General features: G+C 46.5%; 1 protein-coding gene across 1 annotated transcript in view; it reads left to right on the forward strand.

Moving 5' to 3' along the window:
* The window catches only part of LOC109900466 (teneurin-3), a 383,528-nt gene that overhangs the window by 237,425 nt on the left and 118,957 nt on the right, over positions 1 to 27,146 (forward strand). Inside the window, exons 5-6 of the mRNA XM_031828225.1 lie at positions 7,358 to 7,589; positions 24,746 to 24,984. Coding sequence (XP_031684085.1) covers positions 7,358 to 7,589; positions 24,746 to 24,984 — 471 coding nt within the window. The remainder of the gene's footprint in view (positions 1 to 7,357; positions 7,590 to 24,745; positions 24,985 to 27,146) is intronic.

Consider the following 27,146-nt stretch of genomic DNA (forward strand, 5'->3'; position numbering starts at 1 on the left):
GGAGACCAAAGGGAAGGGAGGAGGAGAGGGAGGGAAGAGAGAGGAGACAAACGGGAAGGGAGGAGGAGAGGGAGGGAAGAGAGAGGAGACAAACGGGAAGGGAGGAAGAGAGGGAGGGAAGAGAGAGGAGACAAACGGGAAGGGAGGAAGAGAGGGAGGGAAGAGAGAGGAGACAAAAGGGAAGGGAGGAGGAGAGGGAGGGAAGAGAGAGGAGACAAACGGGAAGGGAGGAGGAGAGGGAGGGAAGAGAGAGGAGACAAATGGGAAGGGAGGAAGAGAGGGAGGGAAGAGAGAGGAGACAAACGGGAAGGGAGGAAGAGAGGGAGGGAAGAGAGAGGAGACAAAAGGGAAGGGAGGAGGAGAGGGAGGGAAGAGAGAGGAGACAAACGGGAAGGGAGGAGGAGAGGGAGGGAAGAGAGAGGAGACAAAAGGGAAGGGAGGAGGAGAGGGAGGGAAGAGAGAGGAGACAAAAGGGAAGGGAGGAGGAGAGGGAGGGAAGAGAGAGGAGACAAAAGGGAAGGGAGGAGGAGAGGGAGGGAAGAGAGAGGAGACAAACGGGAAGGGAGGAAGAGAGGGAGGGAAGAGAGAGGAGACAAACGGGAAGGGAAGAGGAGAGGGAGGGAAGAGAGAGGAGACAAAAGGGAAGGGAGGAAGAGAGGGAGGGAAGAGAGAGGAGACAAAAGGGAAGGGAGGAGGAGAGGGAGGGAAGAGAGAGGAGACAAACGGGAAGGGAGGAAGAGAGGGAGGGAAGAGAGAGGAGACAAATGGGAAGGGAAGAGGAGAGGGAGGGAAGAGAGAGGAGACAAAAGGGAAGGGAGGAAGAGAGGGGGGGAAGAGAGAGGAGACAAAAGGGAAGGGAGGAGGAGAGGGAGGGAAAGAGATGAGGAGACAGAAGGGAAGGGAGGAGGAGAGGGAGGGAAGAGAGAGGAGACAAACGGGAAGGGAGGAGGAGAGGGAGGGAAGAGAGAGGAGACAAAGGGGAAGGGAGAAGGAGAGGGAGGGAAGAAAGGAGACAAACGGGAAGGGAGGAGGTAGGGAGGGAAGAGAGAGGAGACAAAAGGGAAGGGAGGAGGAGAGGGAAGAGATGAGGTGGAAGGGGAGAGAGGAATGAGGAGGGAGTGAAGAGAGAGGAGATAAAAGGGAAGGGAGGAGGAGAGGGAGGGATTTTTCTTCTTTTGTGCTGATTGCTTTCATTCAGTTCCAGGTCAGGGCTCAGGTTGTCGGAGGAAAATGGAAATCTAAACATTTCATGGCCGACATGTCGCTGTGACCCCGGGCTCATCCCTCTCTGTCTCGCTCTCTGTCTCTCTCTCTCACTCTCTCTCTCCCTCCTGTCTCTCTCTCTCTCAAACTCATGCTCTCTCTCTCTCTCTCTCCTCTTCTTCCGGCTATACTCCTCCATCTCCCCTTCCTTGCTCTGTTAGTGAGATACTGTTATTCCCTCGTCATTTCTCTAAAGCAGTAGATGAATCCTTTTTTCCCCCACTGCTTCCATTGTAGTCTCACAATGTAGGTCCGTCACGTGGACCCCAGGAAGCTCAGTTCAGTGACTGAGACTCAAAGTTGTTTGATCAAAAGGCCGTCCCTATACCATACCAGTCAGTCTTCCAGGATAGACCGGCATAATGCATCTTCCTGATGTACGGTCTGGGTATAGACTGATATCACATGGCGTAGCGTCCACCATGCCTTTTCATTCCTTTTCCTTTGTCCTCAGTGTCTTTAGCTCCATATGATATGGTGATTCCCCCTCTCTCTTTGTGTGTTTGGGGGGGGGGGGGGAGCTAGAGAGGCGTGTCCGGGGCCAGATGTGAAGCCAGCCATCCCGTCAGCTCACAGACGATCAACTCTCCCAGCCTCCTCCTCACCTGGGGGAGAGTCCTCCAGGGCCTCCCCAGTCTCCCCACTTGGTTTTTATCCTCCCTTCACTCACTTTTCTCTCCTCACTACATCCTTCCCTTCTCTCTCTCTCTCTCTCTCTCTCTCTCTCTCTCTCTCTCTCTCTCTCTCTCTCCCCTCCACATCATTCTCTCTCACCTCTTTTGTAGGTTGCCCCAAACTGACCTCAGACCAGTGTCTATAGGCATTGTTGTCATCCTACGCCACATGATGCCTTGTAGCCCATAGAGAAACAGTGTGAGGCCAGCTACTGTGTCAACATGCCACCAGGGCCCAGATGACATGCCACCGCTCCCCCACCGACAGGCATCACGGGTGGGCTACAAACACTCAGCTTGGTGGGGTGGCTGGAGGGCTGGTTGGAGGGATGGCGGGAGAGGGGGGTGTTTTCCGCACATGTCATGGACAATTACTGTCAACTGTCACTGCCGATGTCCCCTCAAACCTGGTGATGTGTGTGTGTGTGCACATCAACGTGAATGGAAAAGGGGACAATAGCACAGAGCATCTCCGTCTCACCAACCACAGTCACATCACCCGGTGCACTGCACCAGCACGTTCCCTCGCGATAAGCCGTATCTGCCTCTCATAATCCCTGTGTATCATATAACCTACTCACTCAATCAAATCACATGAAATGTTATTTGTCAAATGCGCCGAAAACAACTAGACTAATGTGAAATGCTTGCTTACGAGCCCTTCCCAACGATGCAGAGTTTAAAAACAAAAATAGTTACACAAGAGAATACACAAGAATGGAGCTATATACAGGGAGATCACTGTGGAGCTATATACAGGGAGATCACTGTGGAGCTATATACAGGGAGATCACTGTGGAGCTATATACAGGGAGATCACTGTGGAGCTATATACAGGGAGATCACTGTGGAGCTATATACAGGGAGTACCAGTACCAGATCACTGATGGAGCTATATACAGGGAGATCACTGTGGATCTATATACAGGGAGATCACTGTGGAGCTATATACAGGGAGTACCAGTACCAGATCACTGATGGAGCTATATACAGGGAGATCACTGTGGAGCTATATACAGGGAGTACCAGTACCAGATCACTGTGGAGCTATATACAGGGAATACCAGTACCAGATCACTGTGGAGCTATATACAGGGAGATCACTGTGGAGCTATATACAGGGAGATCACTGTGGAGCTATATACAGGGAGATCACTGTGGAGCTATATACAGGGAGATCACTGTGGAGCTATATACAGGGAGATCACTGTGGAGCTATATACAGGGAGTACCAGTACCAGATCACTGTGGAGCTATATACAGGGAGTACCAGTACCAGATCACTGTGGAGCTAAATACAGGGAGATCACTGTGGATCTATATACAGGGAGATCACTGTGGAGCTATATACAGGGAGTACCAGTACCAGATCACTGATGGAGCTATATACAGGGAGATCACTGTGGAGCTATATACAGGGAGTACCAGTACCAGATCACTGTGGAGCTATATACAGGGAATACCAGTACCAGATCACTGTGGAGCTATATACAGGGAGTACCAGTACCAGATCACTGTGGAGCTATATATAGGGAGTACCAGTACCAGATCACTGTGGAGCTATATACAGGGAGTACCAGTACCAGATCACTGTGGAGTTATATACAGGGAGTACCAGTACCAGATGCCTGATGGAGCTCTATACAGGGAGTACCAGTACCAGATCACTGTGGAGCTATATACAGGGAGTACCAGTACCAGATCACTGTGGAGCTATATACAGGGAGTACCAGTACCAGATCACTGTGGAGCTATATATAGGGAGTACCAGTACCAGATCACTGTGGAGCTATATACAGGGAGTACCAGTACCAGATCACTGTGGAGTTATATACAGGGAGTACCAGTACCAGATGCCTGATGGAGCTCTATACAGGGAGTACCAGTACCAGATCAATGTGGAGCTATATACAGCGAGTACCAGTACCAGATGCCTGATGGAGCTCTATACAGGGAGTACCAGTACCAGATCAATGTGGAGCTATATACACGGAGTACCAGTACCAGATCACTGTGGAGCTATATACAGGGAGTACCAGTACCAGATCACTGATGGAGCTATATAAAGGGAGTACCAGTACCAGATCACTGTGGAGCTATATACAGGGAGTACCAGATCACTGTGGAGCTATATACAGGGAGTACCAGTACCAGATCACTGTGGAGCTATATACAGGGAGTACCAGTACCAGATCACTGTGGAACTATATACAGGGAGTACCAGTACCAGATCACTGTGGAGCTATATACAGGGAGTACCAGTACCAGATCACTGTGGAGCTATATACAGGGAGTACCAGTACCAGATCACTGTGGAGCTATATACAGGGAGTACCAGTACCAGATCACTGATGGAGCTATATAAAGGGAGTACCAGTACCAGATCAACGTGGGGCTATATACAGAGAGTACCAGTACCAGATCACTGTGGAGCTATATACAGGGAGTACCAGATCACTGTGGAGCTATATACAGGGAGTACCAGATCAATGTGGAGCTATATACAGGGAGTACCAGATCAATGTGGAGCTTTCTACAGGGAGTACTAGTACCAGATCACTGTGGAGAGGTAGAAGGTATTAGAGGTAGATATGTACATGGAGGCAGGGTAAAATGACTAGGTATCAGGATAGATAATAATAAGGTATTAGAGGTAGATATGTACATGGAGGCAGGGTAAAGTGACTAGGTATCAGGATAGATAATAATAAGGTATTAGAGGTAGATATGTACATGGAGGCAGGGTAAAGTGACTAGGCATCAGGATAGATAATAATAACAACAACACATGAAGGTGAAAATATAATCTGATGTTTTTTTGGTTTTAAATAGCCAGGCCGCCATCTGAAGGAAAGGAGCGAACAGAGGACGCTGTCAGTGGTTTGAAGAATCTAGCTCCCCAGGGAGGGAGGATAGCTTGGGGGGTGTTTGGGAGGATAGCGGGGGCTCGTATTACAAGTGGTTTGTATGTAATCCGGGGTAAAGGGGATTTGGGTCTGGAGCTAAAGCTCAGTGCTCATTCCTTCGAGCGAGAGACAGAAGGACCGAGACAGGGAGCGAGACAGAGAGAGAGAGACCGAGACAGAGAGAGAGTCCAAGAGAGAGACAGAGACCGAGAGAGAGACCTAGATAGAGAGACTGAGAGCGAGAACCGAGACAGAGAGAGAGAGAGAGACCGAGAAAGAGAGAGAGACCAAGAGAGAGAGAGAGACCGAGAGAGAGACAGATAGAGAGAGACCGAGAGAGAGACCGAGACAGAGAGACACCGAGAGAGAGAGACACAGAGAGAGAGACCGAGAGAGAGAGAGTGAGACCGAGACAGAGAGAGGCCAAGACAGAGAGAGACCGAGACAGAGAGAGAGAGAGAGAGACCGAGACAGAGAGAGAGACCAAGAGAGAGACCGAGACAGAGAGAGAGAGAGACTGAGACAGATGGAGAGAGACCGAGACAGAGAGAGACAGAGAGAGAGAAGACAGAGAGACCGATGCAGAGAGAGACAGAGAGAGGCCGAGAGAGAGAGAGTGAGACAGAGATAGGGAGAGAGACAGAGAGAGGCCAAGACAGAGAGAGACCAAGACACTGAGACTGAGACCAAGTGAGAGAGAGAGAGAGACTGAAAGAGAGAGACTGAAAGAGAGAGAGAGACTGAGACCGAGAGAGAGAGAGACCGAGAGATAGACTGAGACAGAAAGAGAGAGAGACTGAGACAGAGCTCTCTCTGTCTCAGTCTCTCTCTCTTTCGGTCTCTCTCTCGGTCTCTCTCGGTCTCAGTCTCTCTCTCTCTTGGTCTCAGTCTCTCTCTCTCGGTCTCAGTCTCTCTCTCTGAGAGAGAGACTGTCTCAGAGAGAGAGAGACCGAGAGAGAGAGAGACTGAGAGAGAGAGAAACAGAGAAAGACTGAGAGAGAAAGACTGAGAGAGACTGAGAGAGACAGAGAGAGAGAGAGAGAGAGAAACAGAGAAAAACAGAGAGAGACCGAGAGAGACCGAGAGAGAGAGGCAGTGTGCCAATCCTCTCCTGGGTAATCTACCAGATGCAGAGGCACTTGGGAAGCCAACACACCGGAATTAAAACACTATCTCTGCTCTTTTCCTTACTCTGTGTGTGTGTGTGTGTGTGTGTGTGTGTGTGTGTGTGTGTGTGTGTGTGTGTGTGTGTGTGTGTGTGTGTGTGTGTGTGTGTGTGTGTGTGTGTGTGTGTGTGTGTGTGTGTGTGTGTGTGTGCCACGAAATATCTGTGTGGGAGTTTGAATAATAATGACTGTTTCAGTTGGTTGTTTATGAGAGTGTGTTGCGAGTGGTGTGTGTGTGTGTGACAGCAATGTGTGTTAGGAGGTAATTGCTGTAGCTTTGTAAAAGAGCCTCCAGAGCACTGCAGAGCGCAGTAGACTGCAGGGCTGTGAAGGTCATTAGTTCTAGCAGCCTCATAATCAGATATGAAACGTTCAGTTAAGAACCGTAATGAAACGTCTGCTGTTGAGCTCTCACTGATGGTCTCCGCGGCGAGCTAGGAGAATATCTGGAATCTCCCCTCCTCCTCTTCTCCTCCCCTCTTCTTCCTCTCTTCCTCCCACTGTCATTTAAACGCCGTTCTAGGAGAAGAAAATTTATGAATATCCTCTCCTCCCGCCACCTCCTCCTTGTTTACGCTCTGCTCATTCCACTAGCCTTCTCAGACTGTAACCCCGAGGGCAGATTAGAGACGTTCACTGTGACCTGTTGTTCTCTGACTGGTTGTGTCATTTGTCTTCCCAAGTTTTCTTCCTCTCGTGTATAACCACCTGTAATCATCATCTCTGAGACATTGTTGGTATTAGAAGGCAGGTACCCTAGTGGTTAGAGCGTTGGCCCCGTAACCGAAAGGTTGCTGGATCGAATCCCCGAGATGACAAGGTAAAAATCTGCCGTTCTGCTCCTGAACAAGGCAGTTAACCCACTGTTCCCAGTTAGTTAGTCATTGTAAATAAGAATTTGTTCTTAACTGACTTGTCTAATTAAATAAAGGTTCAATTTTAGAAATATAGAATGGCCATCTTTCAGGCTCTGAGGTAAACAGAGCAGTACTGAGGGAGGAGAAGGAGGGTGTGTGCGTGCTTGTGGGTGTGTGGCAGGAGTGTTCAATGGTTTAGTCCATCATTGTAGTGTTGTAATAGCAGCCAGATGTTGTGTTGTAATGATGCCTGCACTCATCCAAATAGGTTTACTTAAGTGTGATGATTAATTACCCAGGATGGTAGCATATGGGAGAGAGAGGGAGACTCCAGAGGCACAATGAGCATCAGTACATTTTACTGAACACAACATTCTGTTGTTGAATGTTTCTTGTGTGGGGCTGTCATCTTTTTGTCATCTTTTTGTCATCTTCCTTTCAAACCCCAAATCACTTACCCTTCCCTATCTCTTATGTCCTCTCCTATACAGAGCAACCGCCCAATCACCATCAGCAGGGCCAGTCCACGCTGCCGCCAGCCCCGCCTCCCCACAAGCAGCAGCCGTCGGTCACCGCGCTCAACCACAACTCCCTGAGCAGCCGCAACCGTAACCCCAGCCCGGCCCCACCGGCCGCCCTCCCCGCCGAGCTGCAAACCACACCCGAGTCCGTGCCGCTGCAGGACAGCTGGGTCCTGGGCAGCAATGTGCCACTGGAGAGCAGGTAGGAAAAATACATGGCAACTGTATTAAACGTGAATTAAGCAAACCTGGCAACCTATATCTCAAATCTGGGAACAGATTGCTCTACATCAAGACATTATGGGTTATAACATTAGCATACCTGGAAAACAGAACCGCTGGTAGGCAACTAGATTCAGCTACGTGACGATTTTTGTCAGAGCCGATGGTCGGGGAGGCCGGAACATAATTATAATCATTTGTACACTTCAACTAAAATAGATTGTATTTGAAAATAACCATAATTTCATACCTTGATTACATCGAGACATGATCACATATCTCTTTTTTTATTTGTGAGAATACCTGGCAACCCAATCCGCCAATCTGGCAAGCTAGTCAACCTTGGGAACTATGCCTTAGCTAAACTGGCAAAATGAAACTAGTCATAGTGGACAAACTAGCATCTGTCCGTAACACTCGTCTGTAACATTCAGCCAACTTGGCAACCCTTACCTCAGCCATCCCAGTAACTATACCCATTTGTGACTTTGCAAATCAAACCAGAGCCAATCTGGCAACCCAAACATTTACAATACTGATGTAGCAACACACTGAAACTCACCAAGCATTCCAAAATCAGAGAGTACAATGAGGGTATTTCTTTAGTGTAACCCTCCACCACTAGTCTTCCTCAGAACGAGGATCTTACAGAGAGCACACACTCAAACACTAACACACACACACACACACTCAAACACTAACACACACACACACACACACACACACACACACTCAAACACTAACACACACACACACTCAAACACTAACACACACACACACACACACACTCAAACACTAACACACTCAAACACTAACACACACACACTCAAACACAAACACACTCAAACACTAACACACACATACACACACACACACTCAAACACTAACACACACACACACACACACACACACTGCCCGGTCACAAAGGCTTTCCTCCCACGTGTTATTGTACAGCTTTTGGACTTGTCAATCAATGACTAGGGGCACAGAGGGGGGTTTAAACACACACACACATTGATTTGTGCCTCTACTGTATTATTAGTAGACTGCAGTCTGGCTCAGGTGTTATAGTGTTAATGGGTTTCTTCCTCCACCTCCTCTCTTGTTATCTCTTCCTCTACCTCCTCTCTGTTTCAAACAGTTACCTGCACTGTTCATTCACGCTTTCATTGTTACACAATACAACAAATCTCCCTCCTGTCTCTGTGTGTGTCTGTGTTGCTGTGTGTGTGTGCACTTGCGCTGCATGTTTGTTTCTGTGCCCGTGTGTGTGTGTGTGTTTCTGTGCTCGTGTGTGTGTGTGTGTGTGTGTGTGTGTGTGTGTGTGTGTGTGTGTGTGTGTGTGTGTGTGTGTGTGTGTGTGTGTGTGTGTGTGTGTGTGTTTCTGTGCCCGTGTGTGTGTGTGTTTCTGTGCTCGTGTGTGTAGTTTCAAGAGTGAATGTGCGTTTGAAGAAGTTACAGGGCGCTTCTCTTTTGTGAGCGCTCTCACTTACTCCGACATCAGATCCAACAGTCAATTTGTGCCTCCCTCTTTTTTGTCCAGAATGTTTCCCACCTTTCTTCTCCAGAAAAAGAATGAACGAATGAAAGAAAGAAAAAGAGGAGAATGAGAAAAAAACTGACATGGCTATGTAACATTACCAGGTATAAATAGAGGGATGGCTATGTAACATTACCAGGTATAAATAGAGGGATGGATATGTAACATTACCAGGTATAAATAGAGGGATGGCTATGTAACATTACCAGGTATAAATAGAGGGCTGGCTATGTAACATTACCAGGTATAAATAGAGGGATGGCTATGTAACATTACCAGGTATAAATAGAGGGATGGCTATGTAACATTACCAGGTATAAATCGAGGGATGGCTATGTAACATTACCAGGTATAAATAGGGGGATGGCTATGTAACATTACCAGGTATAAATCGAGGGATGGCTATGTAACATTACCAGGCATAAATAGAGGGATGGCTATGTAACATTACCAGGCATAAATAGAGGGATGGCTATGTAACATTACCAGGTATAAATAGAGGGATGGCTATGTAACATTACCAGGTATAAATAGAGGGATGGCTATGTAACATTACCAGGTATAAATAGAGGGATGGCTATGTAACATTACCAGGCATAAATAGAGGGATGACTATGTAACATTACCAGGCACAGATAGAGGGATGGCTATGTAACATTACCAGGCATAAATAGAGGGATGGCTATGTAACATTACCAGGCATAAATAGAGAATAGAGGATGGAGGGATAGAGGGATAGAGAAATGGAGGGATGGAGGGATAGAGGGATGGAGGGATAGAGAAATGGAGGGATGGAGGGATAGAGGGATGGAGGGATGGAGAGATAGAGGGATGGAGGAATAGAGAGATGGAGGGATAGAGGGATAGAGAGATGGAGGGATAGAGGGATAGAGAAATGGAGGGATGGAGGGATAGAGGGATGGAGAGATAGAGGGATGGAGGAATAGAGAGATGGAGGGATGGAGGGATAGAGGGATAGAGGGATGGAGGGATAGAGGGATAGAGGGATGGAGGGATAGAGGGATGGAGGGATAGAGAGATGGAGGGATAGAGGGATGGAGGGATAGAGGGATAGAGACATGGAGGGATGGAGGGATGGAGGGATGGAGGGATAGAGGGATAGAGAGATGGAGGGATGGAGGGATAGAGGGATAGAGGGATGGAGGGATAGAGGGATGGAGGAATAGAGGGATAGAGAGATGGAGGGATAGAGGAATGGAGGGATAGAGGGATGGAGGGATAGAGGGATAGAGAGATGGAGGGATGGAGGGATAGAGGGATGGAGGGATAGAGAGATGGAGGGATGGAGGGATAGAGGGATAGAGGGATGGAGGGATAGAGGGATAGAGGGATGGAGGGATAGAGGGATGGAGGAATAGAGGGATAGAGAGATGGAGGGATAGAGGATGGAGGGATAGAGAGATGGAAGGATGGAGGGATAGAGGGATAGAGGGATTGAGGAATAGAGGGATAGAGGGATAGAGGGATAGAGAGTGGAGGGATGAGGATAGGAGGGATGAGGATAGAGAGATGGAGGGATAGAGGATAGAGGGGATAGAGGGATGGAGGAAAAGGATAGATAGATGGATGGATAGAGGGATGGAGGTATTGGAGGGATAGAGGGATGAGGGATAGAGGATAAGAATGGAGGGTGGGAGGGAGAGAGGTATTGAGGGATAGAGGGAATGAGGGATAGAGGGATGAGAGATGGAGGATGGAGAAGAGGATGGGAGGGATAAGAGATGGAGGGATAGAGGGATAGAGGGATGGAGGGATGGAGGGATAGAGGATGGAGGGATAGAGGGATGGAGGAATAGAGGGATAGAGAGATGGAGGGATAGAGTGAGGGAGGGATAGAGGGGCTTAGAGGGATGGAGGATAGAGGGAATTGATGGATAATGGATAGAGAGATGTAGGGATGGAGGGGATAGAGGGATGGAGGGATGAGAGGATAGAGAGATGGAGGGATGGAGGGATGGAGGGATAGAGGGATAGAGGGAGGGAGGATAGAGGGATGGAGGGATAGAGGGATGGAGGAATAGAGGGATAGAGAGATGGAGGGATAGAGGGATGGAGGGATAGAGGGATGGAGGGATAGAGGGATGGAGGGATAGAGGGATAGAGAGATGGAGGGATGGAGGGATAGAGGGATGGAGGGATAGAGGGATAGAGAGATGGAGGGATGGAGGGATAGAGAGATGGAGGGATAGAGGGATGGAGAGATGGAGGGATGGAGGGATAGAGGGATGGAGGGATAGAGAGATGGAGGGATGGAGGGATAGAGAGATGGAGGGATAGAGAGATGGAGGGATAGAGGGATGGAGGGGATAGAGAGATGGAGGGATAGAGAGATGGAGGGATAGAGAGAGGAGGGGGATAGAGAGATGGAGGGGGTAGAGGGATGGAGGGATAGAGAGATGGAGGGATGGAGGGAATGGAGGGATAGAGGAGGATGGAGGGATAGAGGGATGGAGGGATAGAGGAGATAGGAGGGATAGAGGGATGGGAGGGATGGGCTAGAGGAATGGAGGGATAGAGAGATGGAGGGATAGAGGGATAGAGGGATGGAGGGATGGAGGGATAGAGGGATGGGGGATAGAGGGATGAGGAATAGAGGGATAGAGAGATGGAGGGATAGAGGCGATGGAGGGATAGAGGATAGAGGGATGGAGGGATAGAGGGATGGAGGGATAGAGGAGATAGAGAGATGAGGATGGAGGGATAGAGGGATGGAGGGATAGAGAGGGATAGAGAGATGGAGGATGGAGGGATGGAGGGATAGAGGATGAGGGAGGGAGGATAGAGGGATGGAGGATAGAGGGATGGAGGAATAGAGGGATAGAGAGATGGAGGGATAGAGGGATGGAGGGATAGAGGGATGGAGGGATAGAGGGATGGAGGGATAGAGGGATAGAGAGATGGGGGATGGAGGGATAGAGGGATGGAGGGATAGAGGGATAGAGAGATGGTGGAGGGATGAGGGATAGAGAGATGGAGGGACTAGAGGGATGGAGAGATGGAGGGATGGAGGGATAGAGGGATGGAGGGATAGAGAGATGGAGGGATGGAGGGATAGAGAGATGGAGGGATAGAGAGATGGAGGGATAGCGGGTGGCAGGGATAGAGAGATGGAGGGATAGAGAGATGGCGGGATAGAGAGATGGAGGGATAGAAGATGGAGGGATAGAGGGATGGAGGGATAGAGAGATGGAGGGATAGAGGATGGAGGGATCAGAGAGATGGAGGGATAGAGAGATGGAGGGATAGAGGGATGGAGGGATAGAGAGATGGAGGGATAGAGAGATGGAGGGATGGAGGGATAGAGAGATGGAGGGATAGAGGGATGGAGGGATAGAGAGATGGAGGGATAGAGGGATAGAGAGATGGAGGGATAGAGGGATGGAGGGATAGAGAGATGGAGGGATAGAGAGATGGAGGGATAGAGAGATGGAGGATAGAGGGATGGAGGTAGAGAGATGGGGGATAGAGGATAGAGAGATGGAGGGATAGAGGATGGAGGGATAGAGAGATGAGGATAGAGAGATGGAGGGATAGAGAGATGGAGGGATAGAGAGATGGAGGGATAGAGAGATGGAGGGATAGAGGGATGGAGGGATAGAGGGATAGAGAGATGGAGGGATAGAGGGATGGAGGGATAGAGAGATGGAGGGATGGAGGGATAGAGAGATGGAGGGATAGAGGGATGGAGGGATAGAGGGATAGAGAGATGGAGGGATGGAGGGGATAGAGGGATGGAGGGATGGAGGGATAGAGAGATGGAGGGATAGAGGGATGGAGGGATAGAGGATAGAGGGATGGAGGAATAGAGGGATGGAGGAATAGAGGGATAGAGGATGGAGGGATGGAGGGATAGAGGGGATGGAGGAATAGAGGGATAGAGGGATGGAGGGATAGAGGGATGAGGAATAGAGGGATAGAGGGATGGAGGGATGGAGGGATAGAGAGATGGAGGGATAGAAGAGATGGAGGGATAGAGGGATAGAGGGATGGAGGGATAGAGAGATGGAGGGGATAGAGAGATGGAGGGATAGAGAGATGGAGGGATAGAGAGATGGAGGGATAGAGGGATGGAGGGATAGAGAGATGGAGGGATAGAGGGATGGAGGGATAGAGAGATGGAGGGATAGAGAGATGGAGGGATAGAGGGATGGAGGGATAGAGAGATGGAGGGATAGAGAGATGGAGGGATAGAGAGATGGAGGGATAGAGGGATGGAGGGATAGAGAGATGGAGGGATAGAGGGATGGAGGGATAGAGAGATGGAGGGATAGAGGGATGGAGGGATAGAGAGATGGAGGGATAGAGAGATGGAGGGATAGAGGGATGGAGGGATAGAGAGATTGAGGGATAGAGGGATGGAGGGATAGAGAGATGGAGGGATAGAGGGATGGAGGGATAGAGAGATGGAGGGATAGAGGGATGGAGGGATAGAGAGATGGAGGGATAGAGGGATGGAGGGATAGAGAGATGGAGGGATAGAGGATGGAGGGATAGAGAGATGGAGGGATAGAGAGATGGAGGGATAGAGAGATGGAGGGATGGAGGGATAGAGGGATGGAGGGATAGAGAGATGGAGGGATGGAGGGATAGAGAGATGGAGGGATAGAGGGATGGAGGGATAGAGGGATAGAGAGATGGAGGGATAGAGGGATGGAGGGATGGAGGGATAGAGGGATAGAGGGATAGAGGGATAGAGGGATGGAGGAATAGAGGGATGGAGGAATAGAGGGATAGAGGGATGGAGGGATAGAGGGATGGAGGAATAGAGGGATAGAGGGATGGAGGGATGGAGGGATGGAGGAATAGAGGGATAGAGGGATGGAGGGATGGAGGGATAGAGGGATGGAGGAATAGAGGGATAGAGGGATGGAGGGATAGAGGGACAGGACAGTGGGGTGATATGTGTGTGAAAAGCCCTGGCTGTATAGTTTTATATTTTATGACCAGAGAAGTGCCAGGACAAACAGTGTGTAAAGGGACCCTTGAATAACACACCTGGCTCTCCTAAGGGAAGCCCTGTGTCTCTCTCTCTCTCTCTCTCTCTCTCTCTCTGTCTCTCTCTCTCTCTCTCTGTCTCTCTCTCTCTCTCTCTCTCTCTCTGTCTCTCTCTCTCTCTCTCTCTCTCTCTATCTCTCTCTCTCTGTCTCTCTCTCTCTCTCTCTCTCTCTCTCTCTCTCTCTCTCTGTCTCTCTCTCTCTCTCTCTCTCTCTCTCTCTCTCTCTCTCTCTCTCTCTCTCTCTCTCTGTCTCTCTCTCTCTCTCTCTCTCTCTCTCTCTCTCTCTCTCTCTCTCTCTCTCTCTCTCTCTCTCTGTCTCTGTCTCTCTCTCTCTCTCTCTCTCTGTCTGTCTCTGTCTCTCTCTCTCTCTCTCTCTCTCTCTCTCTCTGTCTCTCTCTCTCTCTCTCTCTCTCTCTCTCTCTCTCTCTTACACACACACACTCATTCCCTCTCTGTCTCTCTCTCTCTCTCTTACACACACACACTCATTCCCTCTCTGTCTCTCTGGCCTTTATGGTTCATCTGTCTCCAACACCAGAACCAACCATAACCCCAGACCTCATCTGCAACAGGCATTTTGGGCAGCAGGAAATCGGGGGGGACTAGCTGGCGTCATGTCCCTCGCCATCCATTTCCTCTTCCTATATGTCCCTCATTCTCTGTCTCTCCTCCTCCTCTTGTCCATGCCATCCTCCTGTATGACCTCGGCTGTCCTCCTCATCTCCTATTGACAAAGCAATATGTAGACATCTATTATTAACAAGAGGGGCTTAATGCTCGTGCCTAGTTAAATAAATAAAAATTGGGATGCAGGCTAAATGTGTCTGCGTGCAAAGGGAGGTTGTGGTTCATGTGTATACACAATAAGAGCCTGTCAGGGAAATAAACTAAACTGTGAACTTTCTTAATTTGATTTATTTCACCTTTATTTAACCAGGTATTTAACCAGTAGAAAAATAAGTCTATATATGATGTGAGCAAATGAGGTGAGATAAGGGAGGTAAAGGCAAAAAATGGCCATGGTGGCGAAGTAAATACAATATAGCAAGTAAAACACTGGAATGGTAGATTTGCGGTGGAATAATGTGTAAAGTAGAAATAAAAATAATGGGGTGCAAAGGAGCAAAATTAATAAATATATACAGTAGGGGGAGAGGTAGTTGTTTGGGCTAAATTATAGATGGGCTACGTACAGGTGCAGTAATCTGTGAGCTGCTCTGACAGCTGGTGTTTAAAGCTAGTGAGGGAGATATGAGTCTCCAATTTCAGAGATTTTTGTAGTTCGTTCCAGTCATTGGCAGCAGAGAACTGGAAGGAGAGGCGGCCAAAGGAAGAATTGATTTTGGGGTTGACAAGTGAAATATACCTGCTGGAACGTGTGCTACAGGTGGGTGCTGCTATGGTGACCAGCGAGCTGAGATAAGGGGGGACTTTACCTAGCAGGGTCTTGTAGATGACCTGGAGCCAGTGGGTTTGGCGACGAGTATGAAGCGAGGGCCAGCCAACGAGAGCATACAGGTCGCAGTGGTGGGTAGTATATGGGGGTTTGGTGACAAAACAGATGGCACTGTGATAGACTGCATCCAATTTATTGAGTAGGATATTGGATGCTTTTTTGTTAAATTTAATTCTAAATTTAACTTTGGATTGGAGATGTTTGATGTGAGTCTGGAAGGAGAGTTTACAGTCTAACCAGACACCTAGGTATTTGTAGTTGTCCACATATTCTAAGTCAGAACCGTCCAGAGTAGTGATGTTGGACGGGAGGGCAGGTGCAGGCAGCGATCGGTTAAAGAGCATGCATTTAGCTTTACTTGTATTTAAGAGCAATTGTAGGCCACAGAAGGAGAGTTGTATGGCCTTGAAGCTCGTCTGGAGGTTAGTTAACACAGTGTCCAAAGAAGGGCCGGAGGTACAGAATGGTGTCGTCTGTGTAGAGGTGGATCAAAGAATCAGCAGCAGCAAGATCGACATCATTGATGGATTCAGAGAAGAGAGTCGGTCCAAGAATTGAGCCCTGTGGCACCCCCATAGAGACTGCCAATATGCTCTGTGACAGTGGGATTTGATAAATGTTCCCCTTGCACAAACAGAATCGCAAATCAAGCCCATAATTTCTAAACCAGACATTATTTTTGACATTGAGGCTCAAGAAGAAATTATGAAAGAAAAGTGTAATAATTCAAGGGTAGGAAGGACTCTCCAGGCTTCAACGGTTCTCTTTCTCTTTCAGAAGATGTTGATGAGCAGGTATCATCCCTTTTAAGGTTTTATTGGAAACGTAGTTTAACTTCGTGTGCCGACGAGGAGTATTTTACTACACATCATCTCATCTTACAACATCTTGATCATGTTGGCTCCTTCTGTGACGTCTTCTTTAAATCTTCTCAACTATGTTGGTCGGCCTGGCAACAAAGTAAAGATCTTATATATAAAAACAGAAATATTTTTTGTTATTGACAGCATGAGGTGTACTATTTATTTTTATAAAAACAGTTGACAGATCACATAAAAAAAACAGCTGCATCTTTAAGGGGAATAATGACACGGTGTTGTCTTAGAAATGTACAAGAGAAGGCCATTTTCTTTAGGCTTCAGATGCTGTCTCGGGTCTTTAGTCAACTTTCTGCACGACAATATTGCTACATTTTTGTTTGTTTTTTTGACTTCCCTTCCCTCCATCTCAGTTCTTATGTTCTTTTTTGTTGCATCAATGAGGCAATAGTAAAATAATATAGCCAGATATACTTATAAAAGTAAATATAGGGTACATTAAAATGATGCCAATTACTCACACACTCATGACGCACACACCCTCTCACCACCACCCTCTTAGAGAACGGTCTCCATCATAACCTTTTAACTCAATAAGCCCACTTTAACCACCCTCCTCTTCTGTCACCATTACTCCTCTGATTACACCATTACTCCTCTGATTACTATATTGTCACATATTCATTTAATACTGAGGACATAAAGAGAAAATCCCCTGGAGACGAACGCTAACGTTAGCTAGCTCCTTTCACCATGACAATAACATTGAAAAGCCCTGTTGAGGCGACACTATAGCTAACGTTAGCTAACTGGTTTTACTACGACAATTACTTCTAAAGCCCTGTTGAGGAGACACTATAGCTAACGTTAGCTAACTCCTTTTACTACGACAATTACTTCTAAAGCCCTGTTGAGGAGACACTATAGCTAACATTAGCTAGCGCCTTTCACCAATTACATCTAAAGTCGTGTTTTGTGTTCTAGTGTTCCATCACCTTTGCTACTTCATCTATTGTCTCCTCCTATTGAGATCTTGTATAGAGTCTGGTTCCACTCAGTGACGGAGAGCTTCAGTTCTCTAAGAGTCTTTCTTAGAACCTGTGTACGTCACAAACCACTTAACATGGTGGTGCTTGATGCATTCAAAGACCCCTCTCTCTCTCACACCTGCAGATGAATAACTCTCTATACATAAATAGGGTCCTCTCAGCATGGTCAGTGAATAATAACAAAAGCATTGCTTCTTATATACCCCGACACACACACACACACACACACACATTTCCACATCTGTGAATCCCAACCACACAACTTCAACTTCTCTAAACATAGCTTCTGAGAGCAAGGAGATGATTCCAAGCAGGGTGTGAACGACAACCCTGATTTAGGAAACAAATTTGTGTGTGTGTGTCTGTGTCTGTGTGTGTCTGTCACTTAAATGTCTCCTTGTTATCCGCCTACCAGAATAGACTGTAATTAAAGCCTTTGCCATAAACCTAATGCTTTATAAACTTCCCCTGCAGAAAGACAATAAACTCCAACAGTGATTAACTGCTCTTTTTGGTGACAATATACTGTATTTTACTACACTTTTCATTCAGTATATCAACAACAGGTTTTTAATTCAGCAATATCAACCATGTGAATATTTGAGTGCTATTTGAAATACAAAACGACATTAATAATGATAATACTGTGATAAAAGTCTCTGTAAATGATTTGTACCGTGTTACAGACGCGCATACAAATCAGAATTGTGACCCATAACTTAACGCCGATATCGCTATATCTCGGCTTAACTGGCTGGAATTCAGCCCAGGGGTTATTTCCTTTAAACACTCAGTGAATATCAGAGAGACAAGCTTTTCATCAAAGACACATTATTCCACTATCATGTAGCGCAAATGAGAAAGGTAGATCAACACCATTGTAATGGCTTGATCAACTGCTTCTTAAAGTCTCTCATTTTATTGAAAGTATCTCTTACTTGAATTCTTCACACCATATTCCTCCTTAGCTCATAACGTGAGAGAGACGCGCACACACAGGCACAATCATACGCACACACACACACACTCATAGCTCCTCGAGAGAAGAGACAGACAGCCGGCCTATCATATGTACACCGAGGTTAATCTCTTCAGACTAAACACACACCAACTGTGGTATGCCTTTAGCTAACCCACACACACAGCCCCCGACCTCACCAGCCCCAGACTATCTATAGAAACACAAGGAAGGCTATGTTCTCCAGTCCTGTTCGTGAGCCGACTAGCTAATAAAGTTTGTACAAATATTTACAGCCTGGGGGATTAAATCAATGTTGCCCCCGGTAACATTGTGAGCGATAAGCTATAGCATCACCATCCCATGAATGCCAATTCTGGACATTGGCATAGAGCCATACACCTATAGGAAGGAGCTGATGATACGGGTTCTTCACTTTTCCTTTCTTTCATCTGTCACTGGTACTCTTTCAAAGTCAAGCTAGGGTGTCAGACTTCAATGTCTGTGCTCTCCTGCAGCTTTGGGGCTGTCCTCATCGAGATAATACCTTTTGGCTTTCATTTTATTTTCTGTGTTTCTTTGTGGATTACGTGGTACTTTTTTTGTGGATTGATAGTACTTATGTCAGGATAATGAACATGTGAAGTGACGGTTTTGGAGAGGGACATAATGAGAGTGGAGAGGTTTTGAGTTTTAAATGAGTTTAAAAAAGTGGATGGATGGAGGGGGAGGCCCAGGTGTTTGAGAGCTGTTTTGTGAATGAGAGAGGGATGGGTATAGCATGTCAGAGGTCTGAGTGGAGGACAAGGAGGGGTGGAGAGGAAGATGAAGGATAAGTAGATAACATAGAGAGAGAGAGAGAGACAGAGAGAGCAGTTGGGATAGAAAAGGGGTGTGTGGGTACTCAAGGGGATTAGGTTAGAGATGGGAGGAGTGTGAAAGGTCTCATTCCGAGGTGATAATCCCTCATCACCCAATCCGTGACTCATTGTCATTCTCACCTGTTGTGTCAGAGGACTGCCTCCCACGCCTGTCTCACACACACACACACATCATAGACACACAGAGACACATGCATACACACACATCTCATAGACAAACACACACACTCCTTTGCCGCGCCATCCCTCCTCTCTACCTCTGGATCAGTTTTCATTAGCCCGGCCTGCAACTCAACACCTAGATTTCACGACAACTATGATTCCCACGCCCCTTTATTTTCTCAAAGTAGCTCAGCCTCTTGTCTTTTCTCTGAGCCTGCCATGTTGCATTAACTTCCCTTCAATGTAATGGCTATGCTCTGGGAAAAAAACAATAGAATGTGTTGACGTAGCTAACCTGCTAGTTCTAGCTATTGTACAGTATGGCCGCATGCTAGTGCTAACATGTCTTCTCTATAGCTTCACGCTAATGCTAATATTGCTTTTCTATCCTCCTGCTAATGTTCACATAGCATCCATATGTCCCAATGCTAACACTAACATTAGCGTGTTTAAAACCTCAATGCTAACATAGCTTATTTATGGCCTCATGCTAATGCTAACAAACTGTTTATTCTCTATGGCCTTGTGGTAACGCTTATATATGTCAACATGCTAACGCTAAGATTATTGTCTCTATGGCCACATGCTAATGTTAGCGTCTCTCTCCTCAGCCCATTGTTGGAGAGCTCTGGAGATGTGGAAGGAGATATGGGGGGGATTAGCATAGTAATGCTGCTCAGCGTCAGGCCACCTCCAGTCAATTAACAATGGTGGCCCCCGCCACATGCGTGCCTTTGCTCTTGCAGTCGCTCTACAAGTCCATTATGCCAAAGGAAACTGGTTGCGGCTGGCCCACTATCAAAGCACTGAGAAACCCTTTTGGCCCCGTAGTGTAGGTAACGGGCACAGAGATGCTATCTAAAGGATAGAGCAATTATATCTATCCTCTGTTGCCGTTTGATTTCAATACTCATGGAAGAAGTCATTGAACTTTGTCTAGATTTTATTATCATTGTCAGGTTTTTTAATCCGAATATTTAATTATAGTTTCAAAACGGTTTTAAATGCAGCCACGTTTCCATGTAGACTTCGTCTCTATCTTTACACTGATACGAGCGAACAAAGATAATGTTTTGGTTGAAAGGAGCCTTTTGAACTGGATAAGGTAGCTAAATTCAATTAAAAAGTATCACCATTTCTTCCCATAAACGCAGAATCCGTTTTCATTCGAATGAATTGTCTTTTTAATTAGGAGATTGATAAGAACGCTCACATTGTTTTTTAAACAAACATATTCGATTTCCCATTTGAGGTATGACTTTTTCTCTAAATACCTCTCTCTCACTTTTCCACAAATTGAAATATGAAAGACATCATTGGAATGTGTTGCACATGAGCCATACAATCCAGACACCTGGCAATTTGATAAGGTCATAAATAATACTGAAGTGCCTATCGCATATCCAATGTAGTGTATGTATGGGTAATATAAAGTCTAAGAAGACAAATGGGTAGTAAACACACACACACACACACACACACACACACACACACACACACACACACACACACACACACACACACACACACACACACACACACACACACACACACACACACACACACACACACACAGAGTCAAACACCCTGGGGAGCTAAATGCTTTACAGTACGCTGTGTGAACGCTATAAGAATGGAAAATACTAGGGTGAGGAAAACCAACAGCCAAACAAACGAGCTTCACTGACTATACCGTTTTAGACAAACATTTTATACCTGTAGGACACCGTACTTTAGTATTAGCACCAATCTGGAAATAGCAAACTAAATAAAACTTGTTTTAAAGTGCATCTAAATCTATACAAGGAAACAATACAAGGAAATGCAGTATCTGAGTAAGCGCTTAAACACTCTTTTCAACACACACTCCCTCTGGGGTGTGGTGTGACGTTGGAGTGGTGCTTCGCGGTGAGATTGGAGTGGAGAGAGCAGTTCTATCTCCATTTGGCCAGGTCAGTAGGGTCAGTCTGGGCTGGAGGGCTACGCTGCCATGACGCTCTGGTCACTAAGGTCAGGGTATGTGTGGTCAAGACTTGGACAATTCATGAGAGAGAGAGAGAGAGAGAGAGAGAGAGAGACAGAGAGAGAGATGGAGAGAGAGAGAGACAGAGAGAGAGAGAGGGAGGGGGGCAGCGAGAGAGAGAGAGATGGAGAGAGAGAGAGACAGAGAGAGAGACAGAGAGAGAGAGAGGGAGGGGGGCAGCGAGAGAGAGAGAGAGAGAGACAGACAGAGAGAGAGAGAGAGACAGAGAGAGAGAGAGAGAGAGAGAGAGAGAGAGAGAGAGAGAGAGAGAGAGAGGGTGAAAGAGTTTTACGTTCACATGCATAAGTACAGTGAAATGCTTAACTTGCAAGCCCTACCCAACAGTGCAGTGATCTGTATCAAATGGGATAACTAATACAAAATATTTAAACATGTAACTAGAGAAATAGAGAGACTTATTATCCCTCTAATAACATATAAAATACTATTGTTCTGGTTTGGCTCCAATATCTTTTATTGTCTGTTCTCACCACTAGTACAGAGAAAGAGAGAGAGAGGCGAGGGGTATGTAAGAGCCTATAGCAGGGTTATATAACAGGGTTATCCACAACTCAATTGAACACATTGACTCTGCCAGCGTGGCCTTAAACAGCCTGCTTTATGGAGGGAATAAAAGACTCTCCTCCATCTCTGATCGCACCGCCACTGTCTCTTTTCATCATCACACATTTATCTATCCCCCTCTCCTCCACTGCTACTGTCTCTTTTCATCTATCCCCCTCTCCTCTCATCCACTGTGGAAATGGAGGGAGGAGGTGGAAGAGAAGTGAAGATGAAAAATACACAAAGAGATAGAAATGAAATTCGAATGTGTCACTTCTCTGGATCGAGGGCTTCGGCTTGTATATTGAATGTGTGTGTGTGTGTGTGTGTGTGTAGGTAGGTGTGCCTGTGTGCATGCTCAGGTGGCTGAGTGTGTGCTTTTGGGACCTAATTAGAGTTTGTGTCCTTACGCAAACTGCGTGTGCCCGTGCGTGCTTGTGTGTGTGTTCTTCCAACCCTGCATGCTGTGTGTGTCTGTGTGACACCTGTCTGCCAGACAGGTCCACACAGGGGGACCATCTCCCCATCGCTCTGTGTGTGTCGACGTGTCTGGCTGCCAAAACTAATAACGTCGGCAATAACACTGATCTCCTCAAGTCTTCCCCTCTCTCTAATTGTGCTGTATACTAATACACGTTGATTAAACACACACACACACACACACACACACACCCTACACACACACTCACACACACACACACACACACACACACACACACACACACACACACACACACACACACACACACACACACACACACACACACACACACACACACACACACACACACACGTCTCTAATTGTGTTATGTCTCTGGTATCTCCATCTCCCTCATGTAGAAAATTAGCAAAGCAAGCCGTTCTGGAAAACGGGCATGACAACCTGATAGAGATGGATGTGTTCCCTCCCGCGTGCCACGAAGGTGCCTATGGGGATGGGTACGTGCCTCCATCTCAGTCTCTCCGAGTGTCCATCCCCTCCGCTTGTCGTCCTCCTCTACGCATGTGTAACCCCTGGCAACACTGAGCCGAATACAAGCGCACACACAGGGGGATTAGCATCACGCACATGTCAAATCCCATGTACGTTTGTTTTCCACAACTTTATTGGGGACACACTATAAGACTGGGTAGAAAGCATGCCTTGGGGTCGTATTGTAACGCTATTGGGATGCAAGCCTTTGTAATCGTACTGCCTTCTTTGGCCTACCAACCCTCTCACATAGATTCCCTCAGTCTTATCCCGGACTTCACCCAGTGTGTCACAGCAGCAAGACGTTACCATGTAATGGGATGGAAGGCTCAGTGTTGTCTGGCTGGTTCTAACACTGTCTTGTCCCATTGTCTGATGTGTCCATGCCTGTTTAATGTCTGTGTGCTTGTCTAAAGCAAGACAAAAGACACTATTAAACCAGTCCTGTTTTGGAGCATTGCTTACCTTGGCCTTGGGCTTTGGCATGGTTGGCGAGTGACAAAAGGGGGAGGGATGAAGCTTACATTTGAAAAACATACAGGGATGGGTTTGTCAGTTCTGGCCCGCACTTAGTTGGGTTTTAGTTGTTTTCGGTGAAGGAGAGCTACTTCCTCGAGGAAGGAGCAAACTAAATTGAAGACGGACACGTCACCTCTGAGGGATTTTTAAAGTGTTAAGTAATCACTTCCCTGGTTTTAATATCCATTCTTTCTGCTACTCTGACACTTATCCCTGTCCATCGGGGTATGGATCTACAACTTCAAATCCCCCCCCCCCCCCCCCCCACCCACCCTCCCTCCTTACCTCCCTCATACTCAATGTTACATGTACTGAGATCTACTTCACAATCAGAGAAACAGCTTTACCTGCATGTGGTGTATGCTTGTGTGTGTGAGGGTGCGCGAGCACACACCACACACACGCACATACTCTCATTCTCATGCACACACACAAACAAGGGCATTCACGCACCCTCTCTCACACACACACACACACACACACACACACACACACACACACACACACACACACACACACACACACACACACACACACACACACACAGTAAAGCACCCTCAAACACACTCCAGGGTCTGATTGGAAACTAGAGTGAAGCCCTCTGTCCTCTGGCTTGCTCCCTGGTTCAATCAATGAGCAGTGACACACACACACACAGTCTCCAGTAGAAACACACACTAATTAATTTGATTAAAATAGCTGACCTTGGTAATTACCTCAAGCCAGCTGGTCTCTTAGGTAATCCTACTTGTACTGCAGGAAGGGGATTTTTAATTTAAAAAATACAACCGCAGTCCTTGTATGTCTTTCCATAACATTTTTGGAATGCTCTGTCTGTTCCGTGTTCATATGCTTCCTGTTTTAGACTTCACAGGCCTTCAAGTGTTTGTTTGTTGTTAGTTTAAACTAAGTGTCTCGTTCATTTGCTACTGTAGCTGTTACTTTGTTTGTTTTAAACGGGAAACCTCAGAAACCTGGTCCCAGATCTGTTTATGCGATCTTGTCAAAGAATGACCATTATACAGGAGTTGGGTAAACAGCACAGACAGATCTGGGACCAGGCTAGAAATGTGTAGCCGATGTAGATCCATTCCATCTCCTACTTTGTCCAGTCTCCATTCTCACCCTCCTTCTCCCTCCCTCTCTTTCTTTCTCCTCTCCTCTCCTCTTCTCCAGGCACTTCCTCTTCAAGACAGGCACCGGCACGACCCCTCTGTTCAGCACGGCTACTCCAGGCTACACCATGGCAACAGGCTCCGTCTACTCGCCGCCCACGCGGCCCCTACCCAGAAACACCCTCTCCCGCTCCGCCTTCAAGTTCAAGAAGTCCTCCAAGTACTGCTCGTGGAGATGCACGGCTCTCAGCGCCGTGGGACTGTCCGTCCTGCTGTCTGTCCTGCTCTGCTATTGCATAGGTAGGATAGTACTGCTACAGTGTATGCACCTACACACCTTCCTGACTCTGTAGTGGATACCTTATACAGATGTAGGATCTTAATTTGAACACTCTTTTGTTACTGCGAATTTTCCTGAATGCAGATGAGCTACATGATTGACAAATTCACTGATAAGAGTATTGCACTTTTCATGTAGCCTTTTTCAGTCAAAATTATGGGCTAAATGTAAAAATCCTGTTGCTGCAGGATTATTTTGCTGCGACAATACTGGTCAAATTAAAATCTAACATATGTAGGTAACCGTTGGATCTGCTGTGAAAGTAATTTCGGTAACCATTCAGTAACCATCGCACACTGTAAGGTTACCTCAGGTGACAAACCACACTCCCCCAAATCTAGCATCTACCACATGAAACGGGTACATAAGGTTTAGACAAAGCAGTAGCCAATCACAGCTGTCTATCGCTGAGGCCCCAGGGCTCTTCCGCTTTGCTTTGGTTTACATTCCTTCGACAGCGCTGTAAATGCCAATCTGATAGTGATAGCATTTCCTATCACTGACATTGGACACGCTCAGCCTTAAACAAGCACAGTGATTGCTCAGGTCTTTGATTATAAACCCTGAATAGTTTCAGCTTCCAGCTGGCGTGGTGGAGTATTGTTGACACACACACACACACACACACACACAGGAGTGTGTTGCCACAGTACCCCGATGCCTCTATCCAGTTGTTGTGACTAGCTGTGATAGATAGCAAATGCAGCAGCTATTGCTCATAGAGAATGTGTGTGTGTGTGTGTGTGTGTGTGTGTGTGTGTGTGTGTGTGTGTGTGTGTGTGTGTGTGTGTGTGTGTGTGTGTGTGTGTGTGTGTGTGTGTGTGTGTGTGTGAGAGAGGGAGGGAGAAATCTGACTGTGTTAGTATTCACCATGCACTACATTCAGCTATAGCGGGAAGGAACTCTCTGCCCCCTCATCCACTCTGTTGGATCTCTGCTGTAGAGAGAGACAAATCACATGTTGTTTATCACAGGCTTCATAAACCACAGGTGTAGACCAACAGTGAAATGCTTACTTTACAGGCCCTTCCCAATAAAAATAGAGAAATAATAGTAATTATACAAGTAATAATAGATGAGTAATGATAACTTGACTATTTACAAGGGGTACCAGTACCAGTCTATATGCAGGGGTACGAGGTAATTGAGGTAGATATCTACATATAACTAAGAATAAAGTGATAGATAGTAAACAGTACCAGTTGATATGCAGGGGTACGAGGTAATTGAGGTAGATATCTACATATAACTAAGAATAAAGTAACAGATAGTAAACAGTACCAGTTGATATGCAGGAGAACGAGGTAATTGAGGTAGATATCTACATATAACTAAGAATAAAGTGACAGATAGTAAACAGTAGCAGTTGATATGTAGGGGTACGAGGTAATTGAGGTAGATATCTACATATAACTAAGAATAAAGTGACAGATAGTAAACAGTACCAGTTGATATGTAGGGGTACGAGGTAATTGAGGTAGATATCTACATATAACTAAGAATAAAGTGACAGATAGTAAACAGTAGCAGTTGATATGTAGAGGTACGAGGTAATTGATGTAGATATCTACATATAACTAAGAATAAAGTGACAGATAGTAAACAGTACCAGTCGATATGTAGGGGTACGAGGTAATTGAGGTAGATATCTACATATAACTAAGAATAAAGTGACAGATAGTAAACAGTACCAGTTGATATGCAGGAGAACGAGGTAATTGAGGTAGATATCTACATATACAGTGCCTTGCGAAAGTATTCGGCCCCCTTGAACTTTGCGACCTTTTGCCACATTTCAGGCTTCAAACATAAAGATATAAAACTGTATTTTTTGTGAAGAATCAACAACAAGTGGGACACAATCATGAAGTGGAACAACATTTATGGGATATTTCAAACCTTTGTAACAAATCAAAAACTGAAAAATTGGGCGTGCAAAATTATTCAGCCCCCTTAAGTTAATACTTTGTAGCGCCACCTTTTGCTGCGATTACAGCTGTAAGTCGCTTGGGGTGTCTCTATCAGTTTTACACATTTCCTCCTTGCAAAACAGCTCGAGCTCAGTGAGGTTGGATGGAGAGCATTTGTGAACAGCAGTTTTCAGTTCTTTCCACAGATTCTC

This window comes from Oncorhynchus kisutch, linkage group LG7, assembly GCF_002021735.2.
Source record: "Oncorhynchus kisutch isolate 150728-3 linkage group LG7, Okis_V2, whole genome shotgun sequence".
Lineage (NCBI taxonomy): Eukaryota > Metazoa > Chordata > Actinopteri > Salmoniformes > Salmonidae > Oncorhynchus > Oncorhynchus kisutch.